This window comes from Chrysochloris asiatica, unplaced genomic scaffold, assembly GCF_000296735.1.
Source record: "Chrysochloris asiatica unplaced genomic scaffold, ChrAsi1.0 scaffold00116, whole genome shotgun sequence".
Lineage (NCBI taxonomy): Eukaryota > Metazoa > Chordata > Mammalia > Afrosoricida > Chrysochloridae > Chrysochloris > Chrysochloris asiatica.
Genome location: NW_006408634.1, coordinates 7,434,122 through 7,454,356, shown reverse-complemented (window position 1 = coordinate 7,454,356; position 20,235 = coordinate 7,434,122). Strand labels below are relative to the sequence as shown.

The window sequence follows — 20,235 nt, the reverse complement described above, 5'->3', positions numbered from 1 at the left end:
CAGAATGATGGGTCCATGAGACAGCCTTTAGTTCTCAGTTCTCACAGGATTAACTCTCAAGATTTGAGACCTCCGGATAAATCATCTCTTAAACGTCAAATCTTAAAAGCATGCTCGGTAAAACGTCTGAACACGCATTAAGCACCAAGTGCAGAGTCCCTAGGATTTAGAAAGCACGGTCTAGACTAAACTAGGAAATCGAAGACGCCTGTAATTAACCCCCAAATGGGAGCGCAGAGGTCCGGCTCTCCAGGACGCGCCCCCGAGGCCTACGGGGAATCTCGTAAACTCGGTACCGGCCCCGAGCCCGTACCTGAATGTCCGCCATCTTCCCAGCTGCCTGGAAAAAAAGAGAGCTGCGGCGGCGTCCGGGTTTCCTTATCCGCTGCACAGGGACTCGAACGGAAGTGACGTTAGAGGCGGGTTAGCACGGATTTGGGACGCTATTTAGGTGCGACTCTGATTGACGGACGGTATTAACCAACCACGAGATTGGAGGTAGGATAATACGGGTGTGACCATGCTCATCTGGCGATACTCTTACGTATCACTGTGCAAGGCTCATTAGTTCCGGTTGGGAGGCGTGGTCAAGCTTGAACGCTAGCGGCCTAAGGAAGCTGTCATGTTTGTGCGGGGCGTAGGAACTCGTGGGTCTAGGGGACAGCATAGACCTTGTTCAAACCAGACGCGGCGGCGGCCTTTTTTCTGCGGGGCATGCGACCATATGCAGCGCGGCACTAGTTTTTCTATCTACGGCCGCGTTTTCTGAATGAAACCTTCGGCGATGATATATTATTTTAATTAGATTTTAAGCCGGGAATTCTGGTGTGGCGCTGTGGGTTAATGCGCTGGACTGCGAGGTCGGCATGAACCGCAGGGTCGGCAGTTCAAACTCACCAGCTGCTCCTTGGAAACCCTATACAGGGCTGCTACGAGTCAGAACTAACTCGACTCGACGGCACGTAGCAAAAAATTTAAGTCACCACATGTGACTAGTGGCTACTATGTTGGACCAGTCTATAACTGATTAATAATTTTTTAATTGCAAACTCTTAGAAAAACGGGCCACGCATTATGCTAATCAATAAGCACTTAATTCATCTAGTCTTAACAACTCTTGTCAATATTCCCATTTTATTGCTGGGGGAATCCAAGCACAGCTGATTCAGTTGTCAGTCTGGCTCCAGTGTATTTCGTCAGCTATTGTAAAGAAAACACTACATTCTTTTAAGATTCCACTTGACAAGCACGGATTGTGTAGCTGGTACTGTGCTGGGTAGTGGTGATGATCACCTGCCTGGTGTTTCTAACCATCCCTGGCATCCTCCACCTCTCAGGGTGACTTGGATTTTCTTACAGAACTTCAAACCAAGCCAGATCTCCACCCTCTTCCTTTAGTGGTCTTGACCTAATTTCACTGGGTACTGTCTTTTTAAATGACAGCAGTGTCTCTAGAAATGCATGTTAAGTTGCTCCTCTAACCTTGATACAGTAGTTATTCCCGTTACCCCATTTTACAGAAAAGGAGGACTGAGGCTGAGAGCAGAGGGGATAAACTCTCAGGGTCACACTTTCAGTCAAAGGCAGTCAGGAAATAAGGCCAGGATGAGGTGAGCCCTAACTCCTCCCTTGCAACAAAATTGTCTAATTTGTAGAGCAGATGGGAAAGGGACGAAAAGGCTCAGAAACACTCATATAAAACTACAATCTAAAACCCAAATGGGTGTCGCAAGCCATTTGTATTTGACCAACGTTAAAGGCTGTTCAAATCCACCCAGCAGTGCATGGGATAAAAGCCTGACAACCTGCCTCCATCAAACTTACAGGCAAGAAACTCTCAAGGAAGTTTTACCCCTATTGCTGTACTCTTGAGTTAAGAGCAATGGGTTTGGTTTATATGCCACATTTTTTATGCCAATAGTGTACACGGTTTTTGCAAACCTTAAAACCCTCATGTGTTAATTTCCTGTGCATCATATGTTGGCATGCATTATTTTTGCTGGTGACTGGAGACTATGTTGTTGTTAAGTGCTTTGGAGTCAGTGCCGACTCACAGTGACCTTGTACAGGGTTTCTGAGGAGCAGCTGGTAGGTTTGAACTGCTGACCTTGTGGTTCACAGTCCAGTGCTGATCCTACAGTGCCATACCAGAAGTATCTTAAAATTGGAATGTTCTTTTAAGCGATAACTTCAGAAAAACAAATACTACAAAAATTCAACTGACAGTTTATTTACATTCCTTTACAGGGACAGTAGTTAAAGTGCCATCTGAGTTGGTTCAAACTCACAGCAACCCTGTATATAGGGTTTCCAAAGAGCAGCTAGTGAGTTTGAACAGCCAACCAATCTTGCGATTCAAAGGATCTTGAGGTGATACCAGGACTCCTTTATAGGGGACTAGCTTTGTGAAAATCAAACAATAAAATTTTAAAAATTATAATCCGTTAGAGTAACATTAAAGGGCAGTGATTCTGTCATTTCATGTTTTAGATATTTTTGTGTATTCTGTTAAGTGCCTTTGAGTCAGTTCCATCTCAGAGATGCTGAGGGGACACCCGGACTCCTAGTGTTGTTATATGCTGTTGTGTCACTTCTGACTCAAAGCAACCTTCTATGGAGTTTCCAAGGAGCAACTGGTGGATGTGAACTGCCCATCTTTCAGTTGTTGTTGTTAAGTGCCGTTGAGTCGGTTCTGACGCATAGCAACCCTGTACAGGGTTTCCGAGAGTGTACATCTTTATGGGAGTAGAAAGCCTCATCGTTTCGAACTGCTGACCTTCAGGTTCGCAGCCCAATTCGTAACCACTATGCTACCAGAGTTCAGTGCTTATCCTACAGTGCCATACCAGGACTTCACGACTGGATCAGCATTGGACTGTGAATCACAAGGTCAACAGTTCAAACCCACCAGTTGCTCCTTGGAAACCCTAATGTTGCTATGAATTAGAACCAACTTGATGACACTCAACCAGTTATCTTAAATTTTTAACAGAAAGTTCTTTCTGGGTTATTTAGGTAATTTGAAAAAGGATTTATGTTACTGGTTTTTAAAAAAAATGACAGCAAGACAAGACCCACAATTGTACCTAGTGTGGGCTGAACCACAAACTGAAGTTACATAGAAGAAAAACGCATGGAAGGAAATGCCCACAGTCCCAGTGGTTTCCCCTCCAGGTGGTGGGATTAGGTGTGACTTCCTTTCTGGTTTTGTAAATGCTCAGTATTTTGCAAATGTGCTAAGTAGCTTGTGTGATTTTAATGATAAGAGGGGTAAGCAAAAATAACTATTGGTCTGAAGGGCTGGGAGCAATATGGATATACTAAGGTCAGTAGCTTTCAAAACTTTTTGACCATTGTAAAAAATATTCTCCATTCCACATTGTGATCAAACCTCTCACCCCTTTTCTCTTGTCCTACTTTTCTCCATCCGTTTTCCCAGTTGGTTCCAACTCATAGCACAAGGAAAAATTGTTTCTGCATCATCTGTTGTTTGAACCCATTACTTCTACTAGATCGCTCACCTTATTTTCTTAGGATGTTCTTTCCCTTTCTCCAACATTTTTGTTTTGTTTTACTCCATTTTTTAATGTTGGTTACACCCTACCACACCGGTTCTTTGGCCAGTGTTTATAGGGTTCAAGGACTAACTTCCCTACTTTTGTCATATGCCAGGCAGCTTATGGTGTTTCACAGCCAATAGACCTGAAGAGATGGCCACTCTCAGCAGAGGGTTCAGAACTACCCATTACCATGATCTACATGGGAAAGGCCCCAGGGGCTAACTGAAAGGTTAAGTGTCCTAGAAGTCAGTGCCATTTAAGTTCAGTATCAGTATCAGTAGGGTTTCATATACCTTATATAAAAGGAGCTCTGGTAGCGTAGTGGTTACGAATTGGGCTGCGAACCTTAAGGTCAGCGGTTCGAAACTACCAGGTGCTCCGCGGGAGAAAGATGAGGCTTTCTACTCCTGTAAAGATTTACACCCTCGGAAACCCTATACAGGGTCGCTATGGGTCGGAACCGACTTGATGGCACATAACAACATCAGGAACTCTAGTAGCTTACTGGTTACAAATTGGGATGTGAACCCAAAGGTCAGTTCAAACTAGCTGTTCTGTGGGAGAAAGATGAGGCTTTCTGCTCCTGTAAATGTTCACAGCCTTGGAAATCCTGTACAGGGTCCTTATGAGAAAGTAGTCAATTGCATTTAACCACTAAGCTACCAAATTGATTCCCACATAGTAACCTTGTATAAGGTTTCCAAGGAGTGACTGGAGAGTTTGAACTGCAGACCATGGGGTCTAGTGCTTGCTTTATGCCACATGCTACACTAGCAAGTTTGCAGTTAATGCAGGAAGAACATCTCCCAAGATGGTGAGAATGCATTCAAAAAAGTGTGCGTGTTTTGGTGTATATCTTTCCAAACACATTAAGCCCATCTTTGTGACCTTAGATGTCAAAGGATCCCTTTTATGTCCATCTGACCTTGTGGTCTAGGGGGCATCACTGGTCAGCACACCAGGACCCTATTCCAGAACTGCAACAATCCAAAAGGATTGTTGTACCTACTTGTCAACTTCACTGAGAAATTTTTCAGTCTCAAGTTAACTTTACCTTCATGTTTACCCCCTCCTTTTGGTAGACCCAACTAGTTGCAAAGGTGTTTTGAATTTAAAATGTCCCAGTTGTCCATATCTGCACCCAAGGATTGGTTAAGAGGTTGGTTAACTCCATACTCTGCAGCGAGATTAGGAAGGAGCTCCGTATTGGCTGGGATGGTTCCTGCTACCACCAGACACCACACTGGGAGTTCCACAAGCGTGCCCATCCAATTAACTCTCCAGGAGAATCCTTGGCTTGTCAATTAAGAGTCTGTTTTCACATTATGGTGCAGATTGCAAAGCAACACTCCTGTCTATTTCACCCAGGACATGATCTTCCCCAGATCAATCTCTGGAGCAGACATATTGCAAAGACACCAATTTAGGTTACAAATAATTTATTAGCTTTGAATTACAAACCATAGGGAACCCACCAGGGTGGCCCCTGATGGCAGCTCCTCCCAGCCTCTACATCTGTAAATATCCTTTTTACAATCCCAGGAGCACCTGAGATTGCACAAATTTTGAGAATATTCTAACAGCTGCAGAGTATAGTGTAAAACAAACCATGTGGAATCTTTTTAGCAAACACCCCATTTACTGTTTCAGTGTTCCTGCAGTTAGTTTTACAAAACTTCTTACAACAGAAGTAAACTGGTTGCTCCAGCTACTGATTTATGCTAACTCTTCACAAGTTAGTAACTGAAGTGGGAGTAGTGGTTGTGTGACCTAGGCCCCTGCTCAACCCTAGACCCTGGCTGGGCCCCAGGGGTCCCCAGCATCCCAGGGCGGTATCGGAGGAAGGGCAAGGCCAGGCCAATGAGGAACTAATAAGTCTTTATTGGGCTCAGACCAGGAGTCCATGGGTCTTGAGAACCTCTGTGTACTTGTCTATCTTCTTCTCCAAGTTCTTTTCGGCCTGTTTCCGAAGCCTCTGTTGGGAGAACAACCACCGGTGGGTCAGTGGCAGCTGTGTGAACACCCATGTTGTGCAGTTAATACCACCCACCAGCTGGCATCAGCATTGCCTTAGGCAGAGTCAGCAGAGCCCCCAGGGCCTCAGAAGACCATCGTGAATAGAGACATCATCTGCCAGAGCTGTGAACTAAATGCCATGCCCCAACTAGAATCCCAGCCCCTCACCCCACGTACCATAAGCTGCTTCTTCTTCCGGTAATGGATCTTGGCCTTCTCCTTCCTCTTCTCCTCCAAGGTGGCGGTCACCGCCTGATACTTCCAACCCACCTCATGTGCTAGACGACCCAGGTAAGCAAACTAGGGGGGTGAAAGGCAGGCAGGATTGTGAGGAGATATAAATCCAGAGGCTTCAGGGAAACACAACAGGAATAAACAGCTGTCCCAGAGGCTCCTGGAAATGTATGACAATCACCTCTATGTACCCATTTATTTGGGAAAGTCAGTACCTACCCCCTAACCTGGCACTGCCCCTTTGCGGCATCAGCTGAGCCATTGGCATTATCGGCAGTGTCCACTTGGGCATCCGCAGACCATCGTGAGAAAAGCCATCATTTGCCAGGGCATCTCAACTTCGAGGACCCACCCTGTAGTCCTTAGTCTTGGTAAACTGACAAGACTCCTTTTGGACCCGAGTACGGGAGACGGAATACTGACAAGATTGTATGCTTTAGCTGTGATTGCATAACCCTGTAACTCTACCGCGGGTGTATAAAATAGCCACCTCAAACAGGAGAGGGATCTCACCTCTATCACAGCTAGGAAGAGCAGGGGGATTCTGGGCAGGAGGCTGTGCTAAAAAGCTTTGTAGCACTATCTGGTCAGAGGAAGGTCTGCCCAGAGGTATGGCTAAGAGGGGCTGTTTGAATTGGAAGAACTATGCCCTGAACACCACAGACCCTAAATCCCAACCTGTTAACGTCCCTAATAAATCACATACTTGAATATGGTGCCTGAGTTCAATTACTGAACCGACTGGGTGCTCAGGGAGGGGGAGGTGCAGTTGGTATTGTTCTTATGATTCCCCACCCTGATTCCCTGGGACGGGAACTCACCTTCCGCGTGGGCTTGAGTCGCACAACCTTAAGCGCAGCAGGAACCACCATCCGCTTTTTCTGTGAGGGGAAGGAGGGGGGGTTTAGAGTCCTGGGGGACAGACGGACAAACACACTGAAGGCCGGGCTGGTGTCTCAGTCAGTGCTGTTCTCATGAGGCTCAAACAATGTAGGTATAATGTCAAGGAGCATCACAGACACTAGTTAGGCGGGGAGGAGCCTTCACTGGATCTGGTCTAACTCACCTTGTCATAGGGGGGTGGGATCCCGTCAAACACCTTGAGGCGGTCGAGGGCAGCCTGGCCACGCTTAGTCTTGTGGGGCAACATACCTGTGGGCAGAGGGCATGCTTAGGAGGACATCCCTGAGTCCCTTCACTCCAGTGCGCAAGAAGGGGCAGTTGAGTGGCCTCAGATGGTAGTGCATGTGAAGTCATCTCATGGTCGGAAACTCGAACATGAGTGGGAAAAGTCCTCATCACTGGCCACCCACCTGTGTGCGCACAGCCTGGACACTGCTTACCTCGCACTGTACGCCAGAAGATGCGGCTGGGGGCCCGGAAGTGGTATGGGCCTCTGGATGGGTTGGTGTTCATTCGTTTGCGGAGGAAGGCCAAGTACTTCACTGTGGAGAAAGAGGAGTCTGTAAGACCCAACTGCCGGGTCCAAGACCCCTAACTCTTCCCAGTGCAAGTACCTTCTACCACATGTTGGCCCTCCCAAGTCCTTCAGTGTCCCCAACGTACACTTGTTTCGGTAGAAGTTGCCAGAAATGTTGATGCCTTCACAGCGCACGACCACCACCTTCCGGCCTAGGGAGACGTGACCCAGGAAGAAGTTAGGAGAGGACTGACTTTGGTGGCAGCCTGAGGACACTCCTCCACCTAGCCTATCCAGTCACTGCTAAAGGGTAACCGAGCAGCAATGACCACAAGACTCAGGGTGAGGGAACCTCTTGCTAAGTCACACAGTAGTTAACATAACTGAAGGGATGGCTCTCCATAGGGTAACCCTATGGCCCACAGAGAGGACTGGCAGGTCTCAGAGCGGTGCATGGGTTGATCTCATGGTCGTGAGACTCAAACGAAAGATGGTGATTGTTGCTCATCACTGACCTGGCACCAGGGGAAACGGAAGGGATGGTGGGAGGAGGGCACTTACCGAGCAGCACTTGCTTGGCCACAATGGCCGCCAGGCGGCCCAGGAGATGGCCTCGGCCATCGAGCACCAGGACCTGGGAAGACAGATAGGTCAGAGGGCTGAGGCAACCAAGATACCTTCCTGACACACTACACCCCTAGCTACTCCCAGAGTCTGTGCTCCTGGAGAAATGAAGACTTCCCACTGAGTAAATATGAAAAATAAACACTACACCAGAAAGTCTCCATTCCGTTTTTGACATACCTTCCATCACCATTCTCATTATGCATAATAAATTAACCCCATTAAACAGTTCTATTACGTCCTTTAAGGTAGCTAGGAGTCAGGATGAGCTGCCAAGGGTTCTGTTCTGCAGGAAAGCAGAGCACAGAAGCGTAGGTAATCTTCCTTAATATGATCTCAGTGAGGAATCTCCAGCTGCACCTTCCTCACTTGACTCTTAAATGAGCACCAGCTCTGCTTGCTAGGCCTGCTCTAAGGATGACTAAATTACAGATGATGAGCCAAGATCAGCCTGGCTTCAGAATTCGCTTTTACTTTCCCATCAAATTATTCAAGTTGTATATTAGCAAAGTAATCTTTTCCACAGCTTTCCTTTTCTCAATAGTAGGGGGCATTTCAAAAAGCTCTTGGATGTATTCCGTATCTTTGATCTCCCAATTTCCCACGGATTTGTGGGAGTTCCCTCGTGGGAACCACCAGAAGCCCTTACCCATCAATCCTCCCTTAAGTATAAAAGATACAATCCAGTTCTGAAGGCTCTCCTAGAGCCAATTTCATCTCCAAAATCCCCTAAGTCCCTGGGAGCGACGACAAGCATTCCCACGTGTAGCACCGCACGCCTTGTTTAGGGCGGAGGTGGACTCCATTTTGAGCCTAAATGCCGAAGAGCTCGGCACCCCCGACCAGGATTCTGCCCACCCCCACCCCGAGCAGCCCAAGTTGCCTCGGGCCACCTTATCCGGGGACACTTAACGAGTTCGGGTGCGAACTCGGGCTCCAGGCTCCCCCACCTCCCGAAGCGTCGGTCACGAAAACCTTGTTGTAAACTACCCCTTCTTCCCCTCTAAAGAAAACTCTCCACACCACTCCTCCAGTTTTTAAGTGCCTTCGAGTTGGTTCCGACCCATAGCGACCCCGTAGAGGACTTCCAACGAGCGACTGGTGAGCTTGAACCGCCGACCCTGCCGTTCAAACAGACTTGCAGTCCAGCGCCACACCAGGATTCCTCGTTAGGGGACAGCATGTCGGCCCGAAGCCTAAGCGTACCCTTGATTTTCCCTAACGTGCTTTCTCTGACTCTCCTCCCAACCATTCGACCCTTCTCGCTCCAAACTTCACCTCTTTAGCTCATTATTAATATTGGATTCTACAACCAAGTAGCCAAAGCTCCCAACCACCCGCCCGCCCTCGCCTGGAACCCACCCGAGCCCACATCGCCCAGGCCTGCGCGGAGCACAAACCTGTCCCTCCGCCATCTTCGGCAGCCGCCTAGGAAAGAAGGAAGCGTCTGCGCAGGGTTTCTTATCCCCTGAAACAGGGGCGACGGAAGTGACGGCACACGAGCTGCGCGGGCACCTTTCTGACTTTTTAATTGGTCAAAGTGTGGACACATGCGTACATTTTCCTGCGACGCCCATTAGAGGACGGCTTGTTTTCGGGCAGCTAGATCCGGCTAGCGTTCCGAGCGCGCCTCGGCGGCCATGGTTGTGCGGGGCGATTGGTCCCGTGGAATGAGAAGGCGGCTCGGCTGGCGCCGCCATCTTTTTGAGGGGCTTCTTCTAGTTTTCCCCACTCTTCCACGTGTGTTACCTGCTGTGGTTGTGAGGGGAGCCGCCATTAATTTCTTAGGCGACTGAAGGCCAAAGGGCATGTGGTGACCTGCAGGCGGCGAACAGGCCTGCCTGTCTTCGTCTGTCTAGTCTTTTGTTAAGTGCCGTTGAATAGGTTCCGATTCATTCCGATTTCAGAGGAGTGACTGGTAGCTTTGAACCGCCGACCTTGAGGTTAGCAGTGGCTTGTTTATCCTAGATGTCAGTGTTTCAGCGCCTGGTCGGCCTCATTGAAACCTGGTCCCTCCAGGTTCCGGTGGAAGTGAGTTCCACAGGTGTTTGAAACAATGGAATTCCAGGTCCCTGGGCTGCACCAAGCGTCTGCGTTTTCTCTATAGAACTTCTCATTTTCTGGATTTGGTTTGGGCTGTGTCTTTTGCCTGAGATGGCTTCCCTTCCATCCACCTTCTAAAATCTGACTTGTCATAACCATAATCCCAGTGCCTTTTGATTCGCCGGGTGAAAGAATGGAATCGTTGCCTTTAAGAATTCTAGTTTCTGCTTTGTAGAAAATAACCTACAAACTCTCCATCTCTCAGAAAAAACGGTCTTGAGCTTTATAGTTTTATGGCCTCTGGAAACAAAGATGTGCCTAAGCCTTTAAATGAGGAGCTCTGGTAGCTTAGTGGTTACGAATCGGTCAGCAGTATGAAACTACCAGGTGTTCCTCGGGAGAAAGATGAGGCGTTCTGCTCCCGTAAAGATTTGTAGCCTCGGAAACCCTGTGCAGGGTCGCTATAAGTTGGAATCCACTTCATGGCACGTAACAACAACAAAGCCTTTAAATTAAGCTAAAGGGCGTTGCAGGTAATTGTCTGAGTCGAAGGGTCGTGAAGACCCTAGGAATGAGATGTGTTTTCAAGATCAAAGAGAAAACATTCTGTTATTACTCGGCCTCACAGTGGAATGTAAACAGATCAAATGCTTAGCTGATGTACACTGCTCTATACAATGTGCTTGTTTTTTGTAAACTGGGAGGGCAGTCTTGAGGGATCATCCTCCCTGTCCTCCAGACTGCTGGCTTTCTGTTAATAAAGTTTGGATCGGATCTTTTCCGTCTCTCTGATTGACTACAGCGACAGGTGGCAAATCCTCATTTTGGTTTGGCAACACAAATGCCTTGTATCTCTCCCCCTCCAGTTGCCACCAACTGCCCACCCCACCCAGGATCTTGGTTTCTGCATTCAGAGCTGACTGACTCTCTTTCTAGCTATCTTCTGCACAGCATCCCCAAGACAAGGTTGAAAGTCTCCAGCTCTTGTTACTGGGTCCCTGCTGAGCTCTATTTCCTTTTCTGCCATTGTCCACTCATCTTCCTCCTTACGCATCCCCTGGTCACTCTTCTCCAGCCACATTGTCCTATAAACTCTCTTCTCCTTAGGTTTTCGTGTGTTGTTCTTTTTTGCCTACTTCCCATTCTTCAAACAGTCTCAACTCCAGGTCAAGAATCCACTGCCTATCCCAGACCTGGTCAGGTGCCTCTCCCGGAGGCTTTTCCGATTCCTGTGCTATCCCCCTTAATGCATGCCTCAGGCTCCCCTGTGCTTTCTGGGTCCCTGCCTTCTCCCACATGGGCCAGGCTGGGGTCTCACCACTGTTTGGGTTCCAATATTGCTCAGAACTGACCCTGGGTCCCCCAGAGGTCTCAGAAGAGGAATATTGAATAAAACATGCATTAACTGCAAAACCAAGACTCTGAAACCCAAACTGCCCATCCCACCCTGTGAAATCCACAGATAGGCCTGGCCAGATTTGGTAGAAAAGGATGATTTATATACAATTTCATAACATTGAGGGCTTTGTACAGAGAGCTTCCTGGTGGGCTTGGGGCTGAGGCTGGGTTCTGAGCTGCCTCCATCCTGGGGAAAGATCTAGAGCGTCGGGGGCGGCCAAGGAAGAGACCAGCTTCTCGCTGACAACCCCTGCGTCCTGGCTGTGTGTCTTCTGACAGATGACACCCCTCTCTGGGCTTCAGTGTTCTGCTCTGTAAAGCAGTATGACAAATGTACATGTTAGAGCAAGCTGGTCAAAGAACTGGGCCCATGATGGAAAGGGCTACACTGACACGTGCCACGTGGGGCTGCTGAGCTCTTTATCATGTGGTCAGTGCAACTGAGGAACTGGATTTTTAATTTTATCTAATTTAAATTTAAGGAGCTAGATTTGAGCCAGTGGCTACCAAATGGGCTCCAATGTAACAGTAATTGTGAGGGTGGCTCGGGGCCATGAATAGTGTTCCTGTGAGTTAGAACGGACTTGATGGCATATAACAACACTAATTCTCAGAAACAAGGGTCGACATTACAAAAGAAAGAGACGTTAGAAACTGACACTCAACACTTAACTCTGTTTGGAACAACTTGGGCCTGTCGGCTCTGCTTTTACAATCGTAAATTTCATGAACTACAGATCAAGTGATTCTGATGAAAATGTACTGTCTGAATCTATATGTGCTATGATTGTGAAAAATGAGGGAGCTTCAAAAAAATTTGTGGAAAAATGGAACTCCTAAAAGGTAATGGGATTTTCGCATAAGGTTTTTGAAGCCCAGGCCTACACAATGGATTTTGAAGACTGGTTGTTAGTTGCAGTTGAGTGACTTTTTGACGTTGCAGTTGAGTGACTTTTTGACGTGTGCAGAGTAGATCTGCTCCATAGCATTTTCAAGGCTGTGACCTTTCAGAAGCAGATTGCCACGCCTGTCTTCCAAGGCACCTCTGACTGGATTCAAACCACCAACCTTTCAGTTGGAACTCAGGCACTTCACTTTGTGCCACCCTAGAACTTAGTTTAAAGACTTAATATGGGAAAAAAACAAAAAACACCCACAAAATACAAAGTTATCTCATTTAAACTTTTTTGGTTACATGTTGAATTGACAATCCTTTGCATCACCTGGGTATAAAGTAAAATATAATATTGAAAGTGACGTCACATAGTTCTTTCCACGTTTTTTTGTTTTTAACGTGGCTACTAGAAAATGTGGACTCCTGGTGTGGCATTGTAGGATAAGCCCTGGGCTTCTAACTGCAAGGCTGGTGTTTCAAACCCACTAGCTGCTCCTTACGAATTCTATACAGGGTTACTATAAGTCTGAACTAACTCGATAGCATTTAACAACTACAACTAGAAAATGTAAAACCACACGTAAAGTTCACATTCAGTTTCCATGGGACGGCATTTTATGTGTCACTTCACGTGGCGGGACTATTATTAGAGTCTTTGAACAGATGAGGAAACTAAGGCAGAAGAATGAAGGACTAAGGGACAGAGATGCTGGAGAACCAGACAGCACAGAGTCAAATCCTGGCTCCATCAGCTCAGGAGCTGTGTGACTTTTGGCATACTATTGAACTCTCTGTGCCAGGGTTTCAACCTCTTTAAAATGGGGATAATGGCATCCACCTTGCCAGGTTGCTATGGCAATTAATGAATGAATCCTCAGACTATGCCAGCCTAAGACTTGAGTCACTATGAGTGTGAGCAAAGACTGTGAGCCTGGGCCTCCTCTCTTTTGTCCCTCCCCTCATGGCCCACCTGCCTCTGCTCCCACAGCTGATACTGGGGTCCACTCTCCACCACACACCTCCCATGCCTCCCTGCTGTCTGGGGCAGAAAAGTTCTGACTCTTTAGCATTTGAAAAGAGACCTTGGTTTTCCTGCTGTCGCGCTCACTCCTGTTCAATCCCTCTCCTGCGTTGCCCAGGCTGCTCCATGTCACCAGAACTTCCTGAGTTTTTTCACACAAAGACTGTAGCGACCTCACACTTGCAGGTCTTTGTAATGCCATTCCCTTTGCCAGGAACACCAGTCCCTTCGTGCTCCAGAGAAGCCAGTTCCCTCCTGCCTTATGGGGGTTCTGGCGTCCCCATGTGTCTCTGGATGCCCCTGGTCTCTGGTACCCACCTGTCTCCACTCAGCTCAGTTCTTTCCTTAGCCTTCCTCCCTCCCACCCCCCATGCTCTCTATTTGGGATTGCTCCACTGTCCTCTCAATTACTGTGGGTTGGGGGCAGACCATCATTCCTACTCCCCACTCACCCTGCTATGTCCTGTTCTCTCAGTTCCAGTAACCCCAGCTCAGGCCTGTCCTTCCTCCCTGGACCTGCCTGCCTCCAATCTGTCTCCCTTACTGTAGTCTTTCTGACACCAGAGCTGCTCCTGCTCACAGCCCTTACATAGCTCCCCAGTACCCCTGCTCCCACAGTCAGCATCCTGAGCCTGGCTTTTGGGGCCCTGCGGGGCATAAAGGACTCACAAAGATGAAGTCCCAGTTAAGTCAGTACTTCACAAACTGGAGGGCAGCCAGTCCTGGGGACTGGAGGCAGGGTGCACCTGGGTGCACACGGAGTCAGCTGCTATCCTGCCACCCCCCAAGGCCTCCCCACCTCCTCTGCTCATCCTCTGCTCACCTGCTCCCTAGGGCAAGGCGTTGTCTGCAGCTTCTGTGCTGATGCAGGCGCCAGGCAGTGGCCAGCAAGAGCAGGACAGTCAGGGGCAGCAGCAAGAGGAACAGCAGAGGGCGCTGAGGAGCCGGCAAGGCTGTGGCCCCCAGGGCCTGGGGACTCTCTGGGGGCAGCAGGGTGGAGGGCTCTAGAGGGAGAGAGGAGCCTGGGTGAATGAGAAGAAGGGCAAATACCAGGGAAGGAAAGGCTCAGCTCATGGGCATGTTCTTCACCTTTCTGGGCCTCAATTTACTCATCTGTAAAATGGGAATAATGATTGTACCTACCTCATGAACTAACAGGAGAATTAAATGAGTGACTATGTTAAAAAGTGCTTAAAACAGTGCCCGTTGTTGTTAGGTGCTGCCGAGTTGGTGCAAGGAGCAGCTGGTGGGTTTAAACTACCGCCCTTTCAGCTTTCAGTCCAGTGCTAATACTGCAGCGTCATGCCAGGACTATATGTGTTCATTTATGTTCATCCCCTTGAAGATACAGTGCATGAAGCACTATGATGATCCACCAGGTCCCATAGGATCTGACCCCCTTTCCTCTCCGCTCTGATTTCACCAAGGGACCCTGGTGGTACAGTGATCCAGCATTCAGTCACTAACATGTCTACAGCCTCTCCATGGGACAGAGATGTGGCAGTCTGCTTCAGTAAAGATAACAACAGCCTTGGACACCCTCTGGGGCAGCTCTGCTCTGTCCTGCAGGATTCCTATGAGTTAGAATTGACTCAAACATTTTTGTTCTTTCTGACTTCCCCACCCATCCACACGCCCTCTGACCACCTCGATGTTCCTTAAACACATAGGCAGGTTTCTGCCGCAGGGCCTTTGCACTGGCTGTTCCTGTTTCAGCCATTTTCTAGCCCATCTCCCTGTTTGAATCCTCCTGTATAGGACTCTTTACACTCAGATATTTTCTTGTTTATTTATTTGTTTACATGTTTATGGTCTGTTTCCCTGGTTAGCATGCATGCTAGCCCCGAAAGGGCAGGAATCTTGGTCTTATTCCTTACTGTGTTCTCAGTACCAGGCACATGGAAGATGCTCAACAAACTTGACTGAATGGACAATCCCCCTAAATACAAATGACAAATGATGCTAAATATAAATGATAAGCACTGTTAAAAAAGCAGGGAGAAGTTAATAGCAAAGAAAGCAGGAGGAGGAGCTTTATTAAGACCCCTCTCCAAACTCGACAGATCTAGTGGACAAATGTCAGCAAGAGCATAAAGGCTGAAAAACACCAGGAAGAGGTTGACAGGAACAAAACAGTTTTTATATTTTAGAAATATAAATAATATGTTTGTTGTTGTTATTGTTGCGAAGTGCCATGGTTTCCAACTCCTTGTTGTTGTTAAGTGCCGTCGAGTTGGTTCCGACTCTTGGCGACCCTGTATAAGGTTTCTAAGGAGCAGCTGGTGGGTTTGAACCACCGACCTTGCAGTTATCAGTCTAGGGCTTATCCTATAGTGCCACACCCGGAAGCAAATAGTCTTATAGGTTTAAATGTATGAAATATCCAGAATAGATCAATGCACAGAAACAAGAGGCTGTAAGTCACTAGGAGCTTGGGAGAGAGAATATAGAGAATTATTGCTTAGGGGGTACTGAATTTCTCATTGGGGTGATGAAAATATTTTGTAAATAAATAGTGGAGATAGTTGCACAATTTAAATAAAATGAAAGCCACTGAATTCTACTACTGAAAATGGTTAAACTACAAATTTTCTATTACATATCTGTTAAAATCTTTAAGCACAAACTATGGCTTTAAAAAAAAAAAAGGTTGAAAACCCCTCCCCCTAAATGAATTCACCTGTTTCTTTTTACCTTTTTCTTACAAGGCTATTAAAAAATGCAAAACCGAAAGATGGGGGGCTCAAAGCTACCAGCTGCTCTGTGGGAGATGGATGTAGCAGTCTGCTTCTCTCCCGGTAATCAAGTGGATTCCTACTCACAGAGACCCTATTGTAGGGTTTGTAAGGCTGTAAATCCTTATTGGAGCAGAAAGCCTCGATTCCATTCTAACTGATGGCAGTGGAGCGGCTGGTGGGATTGAACTGCCGACCTTGTGGTTCACAGTCCAGTGCTTATCTTACAGCACCATAAGACCTTGGAAACCCTCCAGGGCACTTCTGACTCCATCACTCTGTCAGCTTTACTCAGAATGGACTCCACGGCAATGATTATCCAGAGATGGGTAAACTGAGGTTCACATATCAGAAGGCACGTGCCCCATGCCACACAGTCAGTGGGAAACAGGGTGGGGTCAAAGTCACATATAATGTGGGGTGAAGAGTCTGGGAGGAGGAGGCGACCTGGAGCCTTTCCCCCCCTGACCTTACAACTCCAGGATTTAGGGGGAGTAGGTTAGGGGTCTGGGAGCCTTTACCCGGCTGACATCGCAGCTCCAGGCACTGGGAGAAATTCCGGCTCTTGATCTTGGACTTAAGAGAAGACAGTTGTGCGGAGGTGTCCAACAGGAGGTGGGAGATGTTGGTCTGGATGAAGCGAAGACAGCTGGGTGGGGGCTGGGAGCAGGGAAGGGAGATGTCACTACCGCATGCATCACCTGGTATCTCCTCAGGCCAAGAGCCCTGGAGGCCTGGGTCTCTGAGAGAGTCTAGATTCCTCCATCTAACTTCCCCTGGTTCCTAGGGAGAATCACCTTTTAGCAACACCAGGCCACACGGTCTTGTAAGGCCTGGGTCTGAGAGGGTTTGGATCCCCCATCTCTCCCCCTGGTTGCTGGGAAAACACATCAGTAGCATTGGTTTTCCATCCTCCCTCTCACTTGTTGCTAGGGGGAAATACCCCTTAGCAACGCCCAGCAGCAGGGTGTGGTTGGGCATGGCTCTGAGAGGGTTTTAGAAACACCTCTTAGTAACACCCAGCAACAATCAGAGGGTTTAGATCCCAGCCCCCCTCATCTCTCCCTGTTTACTGCAGAAAACACTTCTAGCAACATCCAGCAACCATCTGAGAGGGTTTGGATTCCCACTCTTCCTGGTTGCTAGGGGGGAAATATCCCCTAGCAACGCCCAGAAACAGATCTCGGTTAGGCCTGGGTCTCAGAAAGTTTTGATCTCCTGTCTTTCCGTGGTTGCTAAGAGAGGGAACCCCTTAGCAACACCCAGTTAGGTTGGGGGCTGAGAGAGTTTCCTTCCCCCATCTCTGCCTGGTTGCTAAGGGGAAATACCTCAGTAAAGCAGGGTCTACAAAACCTGGCCCACAGACATGGCCTACACCCTTCTCTGCCCTCAGATGTCTAGAGAAGTGCCAGTTATTCCCACAACACCCAGCCACGGGTCGGTGAGCCTGGGGCTCCAGCCTCCACCTTTCTTGACTTGCCCTCTCAAAACAAATCTCTAAGAAGGCCTAGCAGAGTATTACCCACAACCCCTGTGACTCACATCCTGGAAGGCACATAAGGTGACGAATTCTATCTCAGTATCCGCCTTATCTAGCAGTTTGCCCATCTTGGACCCAGCCACCTTCTTGAGGCGGATCATCCAGCGCTGAGCCAGGACCAGCCGCCAGAGCGCCCCGCAGAGCTCGTCCTGCGGAGACACAGCCCACACTCTGGGCCCTTTGTGTGGAGGAGACTGGGGGTTGGGACCCCTGAGTCTGAGGGAGGAGGAGCCCAAGGGCCCCCCTCTCCAGTGTTGGATTTCCCAATAAGCAAATTAAGCTTGGGCCTACTTACTAATCTGTAGTGAACATTTTAATTTTAACCCAGGTTTCATCACTGGATGCAAGATAAACACAGGCTTACTTGTGCCTACCAGCCTGTAGTAAACAATTTCACAGTTTCTTTACCATATCAAAGATTCTGCTTCTTGGTCTGGCTGGCATCTGTTTCTCTCCCAACCCCACAGCACCTTCCTACAGAATCAAAGACTCTTAAAATGTACAATCTTTGACAGGGGTGGAGTGTACCCAGTAAGCAAGGTAAAAACATGGGTCTACTTGTGTTTACTTACTAATCTGTAGTGAAACTGTTCACTGTAGATTGATAAATAGGCATAAGCAAGCCCATGCTTATCTTGTTTATTGAGTAATCTGCCCCTGAACCCAACTCCTTGGTCTGAGAGAGGAGGGGGCCGGGGTCAGGACTCCTGGGTCTGGGACAGGAGGGGTTTGGGACCCTGGACTCCTGAGACTGAGGGAGGAGAGGATTGGGCACCTGGACTCCTGGTTCTGGAGGAGAAGGGAGCTGGGTGAGCAAACTAGCCTGGTCCCTGCCAGGGTGGTGGTCTGGAGTCTGGATCCTACCTCCATTCCAGGCCCCGCCCATCTGTGCCTCACCTCCTGTAGGTTGGAGGCAACAGTGACTGGATAGTCTTCAAGCAGGTACTCCAACTGTAGGAGAGAACATGGTCAGGTCTGCTGATACAGGGGAGATACGGACACATGGAGGCAGAGTGTTAGAGAGAGGGGGACAGAGACCCAGAGAGAGGGGGATAGAGACCCAGAGAGAGGAGGTTAGAGACCCAGAGGGGGGGTATAGAGACCCAGAGAGAGGGGGATATAGAGACCCAGAGAGAGGGGTATAGAGACCCAGAGAGAGAGGGGGATAGAGACCCAGAGAGAGGAGGATAGAGACCCAGAGAGAGGGGGATAGAGACCCAGAGAGAGGGGGACAGAGGCCCAGAGAGAGGGGGACAGAGACCCAGAGAGAGGAGGACAGAGACCCAGAGAGAGGGGGGATAGAGACCCAGAGAGAGGGAGGTATAGAGACCCAGAGAGAGGGGGTTATAGAGACCCAGAGAGAGGGGGATAGAGACTAAGAGAGAGGGGGGACAGAGACCCAGAGAGAGAGGGACAGAGACCCAGAGAGAGGAGGATAGAGACCAAGAGAGAGGGGGGGTATAGAGACCCAGAGAGAGGGGGATAGAGACCAAGAGAGAGGGGGCACAGAGACCCAGAGAGAGGGGGATAGAGACCCAAAGAGAGGGGGTGTATAGAGACCCAGAGAGAGAGGGATAGAGACCCAGAGAGAGGAGGACAGAGACCCAGAGAGAGGGGGATAGAGACCAAGAGAGAGGGGGGGTATCGAGTCGCAGAAAGAGGGGGCTAGAGACCAAGAGATAGGGGGACAGAGACCCAGAGAGAGGAGGACAGAGACCCAGAGAAAAACAGAGGGACAGAGACAAGAGAGTGAGGGACAGAGACTGGGGTGGTGGTGGTGGTGGTGGTTTCAGACTCAGTCTCAGAAGCATGGCCTCCAAAGATCTGTGGTCAATGACAAGACGCTCACCAGCTGGTTGAAGGTTTCACCAAAGTTGGAGGTGATGGGGCTTTGGGGGAAGGTGCAGTCAGGGGTCCCGCGGAGGCCTGGACTTAACAAGAGCAGCAGCAGCAGCAGGTAGGTCTGTGGGAATTGGGCGCCCTCTAGTGGTGCACACCGACAGCCCCACCCGTGGCCCCCAGCAGCTCCTTTTCCTTTCCCACTTTCTCCCTTCCCGGGTCAGTAGTCTATTCATTCCAGCGCCCTGTCCCGCTCCATCCGTGTCTTTGCCCAGGTCCCCACGTCTCTCCCTCGACCCAGAGAAGTCTCTTTGCTGCTCCTTTGCTCGGTGCTTCCAGCCTGCATCCTCTGCCCAGCAACTCTCGAGGCGTCCTTGGTCTCCGCATCTGTCTGTTCCACCCCACGTCTGTCCGTCTCTCTAACGTCGCTCTTCCCTACCTCTGTCCGGTCTTTGCATCATTCTCCACATTCGTCTGGCTTTCCCCATGTCTTTCTGTCCCTTTCCTACCTCTGTCCGTCTCCCTTCTTTTCTGCCCCACCTTGTCCCCAGGTTTACGAACCGTGGGGTTCCAGGCTGACGCCAGCACTGTCATCTCGGCCCGGGGCCCCTCATGCCTGTGGCCGATTCTAGGAAGGGACAGAAGAGCTAGTGACAGACCCGTACCCTGCACCCCCTGCCTCGCCCGTCTCTCCACTTCCCCGCCCCTCCCTTGCCCCCTTGATGTGGCTAAATTTCCGCCTCCTGCTCCCGCGAGCTTCCTGCGTGAGACCCAGTTACGATGAAATTTATCTCCCCTTCCAAGAACCCCAACGTCCCGCCCCCCGGAACCCTCATTCAGTTTAGGGACCCAGGAACCCGACCCCCCACCTCTTTCCGATGGCCACAAGGAAGGGCCCCGCCCCGCCCCT

At 49.1% G+C, this 20,235-nt stretch overlaps 3 protein-coding genes across 4 annotated transcripts in view; all 3 read right to left on the bottom strand.

The window, feature by feature from the left end:
• The window catches only part of RPS11 (ribosomal protein S11), a 2,372-nt gene extending 2,044 nt beyond the window's left edge, over window positions 1-328 (bottom strand). Inside the window, exon 1 of the mRNA XM_006868410.1 lies at window positions 314-328. Within this exon, the coding sequence (XP_006868472.1) occupies window positions 314-328 (15 nt within the window). The remainder of the gene's footprint in view (window positions 1-313) is intronic.
• Window positions 329-5,421: 5,093 nt separating this feature from the next.
• RPL13A (ribosomal protein L13a) lies at window positions 5,422-9,339 on the bottom strand. 2 transcript variants are annotated; one of them, XM_006868198.1, is made up of 8 exons: window positions 9,255-9,339; window positions 7,792-7,864; window positions 7,377-7,442; window positions 7,154-7,255; window positions 6,877-6,962; window positions 6,632-6,691; window positions 5,754-5,876; window positions 5,422-5,535 (listed from the first exon to the last, which is right to left on the bottom strand). In XM_006868198.1, the coding sequence occupies exons 1-8, from the start codon at window positions 9,267-9,269 to the stop codon at window positions 5,449-5,451; spliced, it is 612 nt and encodes a 203-aa protein (XP_006868260.1). In that variant the 5' UTR covers window positions 9,270-9,339; the 3' UTR covers window positions 5,422-5,448. The 2 variants fall into 2 exon arrangements, with proteins under 2 accessions (XP_006868260.1, XP_006868261.1); XM_006868199.1 differs by having other exon boundaries at window positions 5,424-5,535; window positions 7,802-7,864; window positions 9,255-9,276.
• Window positions 9,340-9,466: 127 nt separating this feature from the next.
• Window positions 9,467-19,919, bottom strand: FLT3LG (fms-related tyrosine kinase 3 ligand). The gene is given in 9 exon segments (XM_006868409.1): window positions 9,467-9,646; window positions 11,413-11,607; window positions 14,035-14,063; window positions 14,066-14,215; window positions 16,468-16,606; window positions 17,489-17,635; window positions 18,384-18,437; window positions 19,336-19,449; window positions 19,887-19,919. Coding segments are annotated over 9 exon segments (1,041 nt in total).
• Between the last annotated feature and the right edge of the window lie 316 nt (window positions 19,920-20,235).